Raw genomic sequence first — 5,893 nt, 5'->3', positions numbered from 1 at the left:
CCCTCATTCTGTAATGGTGTATAAAGACTGCTTGCCATGCTGGATCGGGGCTCTTGTCCTGAAGCCACAGCCGGCTTCGTTCGTGAGCCCAGACTCGAGCCTGAATAAAGACCCTTGTGTGTTTGCATCAGAGCTGGCTCTTTGGTGGTCTCTCAGACTTTGAAATTTGGGTTTAACAATCTCTCTATTTTTCCTGCTACACACTCAGCCCTTGCCAGTCCTTTTGTTATCCCACTTGTTCTAGTATTTGAAGCAGCACTGCTTATTGCAGCTCCTGCAGAATGGCCATGCTGCAAGAAAGTTCTGTTAACACTGTTTTATTTCTCATGTACTGGATGTATTATTGCTTTATTATGCTTAAAATAAGTTTACCCTGGCTTATTCTAGCAAGCACCCCTTTGGGTTCAGCTTATCATACTACTTATACTTTTACTTTAAGTTCTTTTACTTCAGGACAAGTTTTGGCTGTCCAAAATTGGACCCCTGACTCAAACACAATCCAGTTTAAAGTAAAACTTCCAGATCTGGTAACTTGCATTTCAAACTAGTTTGTTAACTTTGTCAAGAAATGAATCAACTCAGTAGAACTTCTGCATACCAGAACCTATTATAATTCCCTTTAACTGAAGAGTCAATGAATTGACTCATGCACAACTAAAAGGGGGCAAATAAATGAGCTAAATTAGTTAATAAAATCAAATTACTAGCAAAATAATAATATTAACCAGCTTACTCCATTTTGTTTAAAACTTTAATTTTAGTTACCTGCCTGACCTAAGAATCAATGCCTATGTGTAATTACAGTAATGTTCCCATGACCACAGACACCCAGCTTTGTCTCCTTTGGGCAGGTTATGCTGACGGTTGCCTGCTAACCTTTATAGAACTCCTTTGCCATAAGTTCCATGTGATTATATGCTTTGTTAACTGAAATCAAATGTTATGCTTTGACATTTTCAGAGTTTGTTCTTATATTCTGTTAGTGACCTAACCAAGGTAACTCCATTGTATAATGATTCTTCTTCCTTGTCTCTATGTAACTACCTTAAACTATATCTTAATGGCAGAACTCCAGGGACTTTCTGGGTACTGGCTGTACCTAGGACATAAAATTAATCATAACTCCCTAACAATTGAAGTTCCTATTTTAGTTGCCAAGTTATTAGTTAATAGTTGCTATGATCACTAAGTTGCCATGTAGCCAATACTGCAAGTTTTACCTATAAAAGCTTGTCACAAATTGCACCAATTTGTCAAGAGTTTTTCTGGCATTTTCCTACTCTTGACCCATGAGTTAATAAAGGACTCTAATTAATTAAACTCAGTTTACAGGCGTGACTTCTTCTCACTTACTTGGTGATAACAAACACTCTTTCGAATTTTTCTGTAAGTCCAAAATTGTCCTACAAATTAAGATTATTGAAAATATTTGTTTATGCACACACTTCTATGTCTTTGTGTTTGTTTTTGAATTTCCAGTTTGGTCTCGTAAACTCAAACTTAGATTACCCTCAGAATGTTCTCTTAAAGACTTCATAATTGCTCAATATCATCAACCTTTTGACATCAGCCACAATGTCTACTTTATCAGCCAGTTTGCAACAAACATGTGACGCTCTTGGGAGAGATTAGAGCATTTTTAAACCTGTGCTATAGCATCTGGTTTGCCAGTAACTGCCACAATTGTTGGTGGTGACTGCGGTTGAAACCTTGACACCAGGACACAGAGCTCATCATCATGTCAGATGACTACTTGTGGTTTGAAGGGATACCTTTCCCTACTGTGAGTTTCACACCTGAACTCGGTAGAAAAGCCCGTGATGAATTCGTGATAAAGGATAAAGATGTAGTAACAGTGACTTACCCCAAATCAGGTAAGGAGACAGAATCATGAACTGAGAAAGGCCGGGGTCATGTTCTTCATTCACTCAGTAGATGATGAAAGTGCTTTCAATATGCCAGACAATGTACAGTGCTTTGTGGGGAATGGAGAAATTCCTAATACCATTTGCATTCCAAGACAGAGATTTAGTCTGGAAATTATGCAGTAAGTTGAATGTTCAGAGGGGATGGTCTAAGTTATTAGAAGAACCCGTAGGCGTGAATCCCAAGGTGATTCTGGTGTTTGCGGGTGTGTGGGGAGAGGATGGAAGAAGGTGGCCAGGGAAGTCCTAATGGAAACAGCCTCTCAATTGAAATGAAAAGAATGAATGTGAAATTACTTGGTGAGGAGGGATGTTTTCAGATAGAAGAGTCATCATGGACTATGGCCTGGAATTGGACAAGATTCTGACAAATTCAAGGTGTGGAGTTTCAGCCTCCACTGAGCAGGGCCAGAGGTGGGGGGAGGGAATGAGAAAAGAAAGACAAAGAACAGCAAAATTGGGAGGTCTCTCTCCTCAATAGGTGAGAGCAATTTTATTTCCACAGCATGTCCTTAATATAAGGCCAAACTACACTCTTAACAAGAAATGTCTTCATGTTCTAAGTATTTTTAGCATAACACCTGTGTTTACTGATACTGAATAATGTTATTGTTAAAATAGGCAACATCCAGACTGGGCAGACATGAGGTCACACTGTACTGCTTTTATCAAACCAACTCCCTAAGGGTAAGCAGAGAGAATTGAGTACCAGCCAGGCTTCCTTGAACACAGGCCAGGGACACAAGGACCTTGTCAAGCTTGTGTCTTTTAAGATATAAGGACTTTGTCAGCTTATGCCTCTGTCTCCTTCATCAAGGGACTGAATGATGTAGATAATATTTCTATAGGAGTGGGGCAGGGGAGGGGTGGTAAACACATTGCAAATTAGGAAAAAAGATTGAGGGCACAGACATTGAAAATGGTAGGGTCCTGAGAGGCCATGAACAATAGGAGCTTGTTAAGAAGGATTTCAACAAATAGCCAAAAGGTAGAAGCAGCCCAAATATCAGTAGACAGTTGAGTGGATAAGCACAATGTGAGATATAGATACAATGGAATGTCATTTATCCTTAGAAATGAAGAATATTCTGATTCATGCTCTAACATGGATGAACGCTGAGGATGTCAAGCTGAATAAAGGCCAGTCACAAAAACACAAACACTGTATAATTCCACTTGCATAAGTTACCTAGAATAGTCAGGTTCATAGAAACAGTAATACAAGGGTGTGGTTGCCAGGGGCTGGAGAGAAGGGTCAATCAGGAGTTGTTTATTGGGTATAGGACTTCAGTTCTGCAAGATAAAAATCTAAAGCTCTGTTGATCAACAATGATAATATACTTTAACACTACCAAACCGTATGCTTAAAAGTGGTTGAGATGGTACATTTTAGGGTGTGTATTTTATTATAATTTTAAAAAGTCACGTTGAAATGAATACCTATCCCCCTCCCCCCATTCTCTATCCAGGAACAAACTGTCTGATTGAGATCCTCTGTCTGATCCACTCCAAGGGGGATCCCAAGCGGATCCAGTCTGTGCCCATCTGGGAGCGCTCACCCTGGGTAGAGACCGAGGAAGGATATAAATCACTAAATAATAAGGAGGGTCCACGTCTCCTCACATCCCACCTCCCCATCCAACTCTTTCCCAAGTCTATCTTCCGTTCCAAGACCAAGGTCAGTGACATAAAGGTTCAGACACATTTTTTTTTTTTTTGAGTTGGAGTCTCACTCTGTCGCCCAGACTGGAGTGCAGTGGCTGCTCCCGGCCACTGCAGCCTCGACCTGCAGGACTCTGGCGTTCCTTCCGCCTCAGACTTCCAAGTAGCTGGAACTACAGGCATGCGTTACCACGCCCGGCTAATTTTTTTTGATTTACTGTAGAGATGAGGTCTTGCCAATTTGCCCAGGCGGGTCTCGAACCTCGGGCTCAGGCAATCCACTCACCTCAGCCTCCCCAAGGCGCGGGATTACAGGCTGAGCCACCGAGCCCGGCTTAGACACATTTGATCAATGCTTTTCAAACTTTCACATGCCTATAAGTCACCTGGAGATCTTGTTGGACTGCGGTGTCATTCAGTAGGTCTAACTAGGGTGGGACCTGAGATTCTGTATTAGGGGATGCCAGTGTGATTGCTCTGTGGACCATCCTTGAGTACAAGGGTGTAAACCATTCCACAGACTATCCTTGCCAGATTTCAACCAGGGATAAAGTGAAATAATAAGGCCAGAGTCTCAGTGGACCATGTTTTAAGTCCAATCAGAATTTATAACTGTAATAAAAACAAGAAAATCCTCTTTGTGTTGCTCTAAAAGATAATTAGCCAACTTAGTTCAATAAGAGCCTCCTGCCTATTAGGACAAACAGAGTTGTTCACACAGGAAACAGCACAATCTTAAATCAATGTCTAAATCCTAGGTGATTGCTCTGGTGTCTTGGCTGAAGTTGTCGACATATGATTTCTTACTATATGTGACTATCTATTGAGATCCACAGCCACACAAATCTCCCATGTGACTGACAGATGATCACCACCAAGGACAGTGGGTATCCAAAATCTAGCATATCTCAACCATTTTTGGAAACATACTTTCCTGGAAGGCGTTTATTGTTTTGTGAATTTTAAAAATGTTTTAATTTAAATTGAGTTGAGAAAAGTAGGGTAATATTCTCTTTTAGAAGTTTTACAGTGTATAGAAGCACCACACCTTTGTTATGTATGCATTTATGGGTCTTATTGGTATTTGGGAAATTGAGGCCTAGAGAGAGACAAGACCCAGTATATGTCACGAAGAAAGTTGGGACAGAATGCAAAGTAAAATTCAGATGTATGTGTGAGTGAGTGTGTGTGTGGGTGTGTGTGTGTGTGCATGTGTGCAGGCAGTAATCTTAAGTATTAACTTGGTAAATATTTACATATATACACTCTTGGTGACCATCATTAAATTCACATTTAGAACATTTCCCTTCCCTCAATGCATTTCCCCATCAATACCCACTCACAGAGGTAAACACTTCTCTGACTATAAGTATAGAATACTTTGGCTTGTTCTTGAACTTCATAGACACAGATGGATACTGTATGGGTTATTAGGTGGCTGGCTTTTATCACTCAATGTAATGTTTGTGAGGTTTAGCTATAGCCCTGGGTGCAATACCGATACATATTGCTATATATCTATGAGTGTAGCATAATTTATCAATCCATTCTCCTGTTAGTGATCTTTACTAGAGTATCTAAATATAATACCACTCACTTAAAAATTTTTTTAAAGTTATTTTTTAGTTGGAGTCTCACTCTGTCGCCCAGGCTAGAGTGCAGAGGCACACTCATGGCTACCACAGCCTCGACCGGCTGTACCCAAGCAAATCTACTGCCTCAGCCTTCCAATAGCTGGAACTATAGGCACGCACTACCACATCTGACTAATTTTTTCCTTTTGATGTATTGTAGAGATGAGGTCTCTCCAAGTTGCCCAGGGTGGTCTCGAAACACTGGGCTCAGGCAATCCTCTCACCTTGGCCTCCCAAAGTGCTGGGATAACAGGCTTGAGCCACCCAACCTGACCCACTCACCTCTAAAACCTTTCAGTTGCTTCCCAGTGTGAGTAGAATATAATATCCCAGAGAAAAGGGACAATGCTTTCCCCCTCCATTGTTTTATTTTAGACTACTTCATGGGAACTTTAAATTTTATATTTGACGAATACATGCAGTAAATAATTTATTTTAAAAATTCATTGATTTTGCCAGGCTCGGTGGCTCAGCCTGTAATCCCGCACCTTTGGGAAGCTGAGGTGAGTGGACTGCCCGAGCCCACGGGTTCGAGACCCGCCTGGGCAGCGAGACCTCATCTCTATAGTAAATCAAAAAATCAACCGGGCGTGGTAGCGCATGCCTGTAATTCCGGCTACTTGGAAGGGGTAGTGCATGCCTGTAATTCCGGCTACTTGGAAGGCTGAGGTG

General features: G+C 41.2%; 1 protein-coding gene across 1 annotated transcript in view; it reads left to right on the top strand.

Moving 5' to 3' along the window:
• Positions 1-1,738: 1,738 nt before the first annotated feature.
• SULT2A1 (sulfotransferase family 2A member 1) overlaps positions 1,739-5,893 on the top strand; it is a 13,721-nt gene continuing 9,566 nt past the window's right edge. Inside the window, exons 1-2 of the mRNA XM_008054161.1 lie at positions 1,739-1,874; positions 3,395-3,603. Of these exons, the coding sequence (XP_008052352.1) occupies positions 1,739-1,874; positions 3,395-3,603 (345 nt within the window). The remainder of the gene's footprint in view (positions 1,875-3,394; positions 3,604-5,893) is intronic.

Source organism: Carlito syrichta, unplaced genomic scaffold (genome assembly GCF_000164805.1).
Source record: "Carlito syrichta isolate Samal-C Ts95f unplaced genomic scaffold, Tarsius_syrichta-2.0.1 Scaffold289177, whole genome shotgun sequence".
Taxonomy (NCBI): domain Eukaryota; kingdom Metazoa; phylum Chordata; class Mammalia; order Primates; family Tarsiidae; genus Carlito; species Carlito syrichta.
The sequence above is the reverse complement of the archived record's forward strand: the minus strand, read 5'-3'. Positions and strand labels throughout refer to the sequence as shown.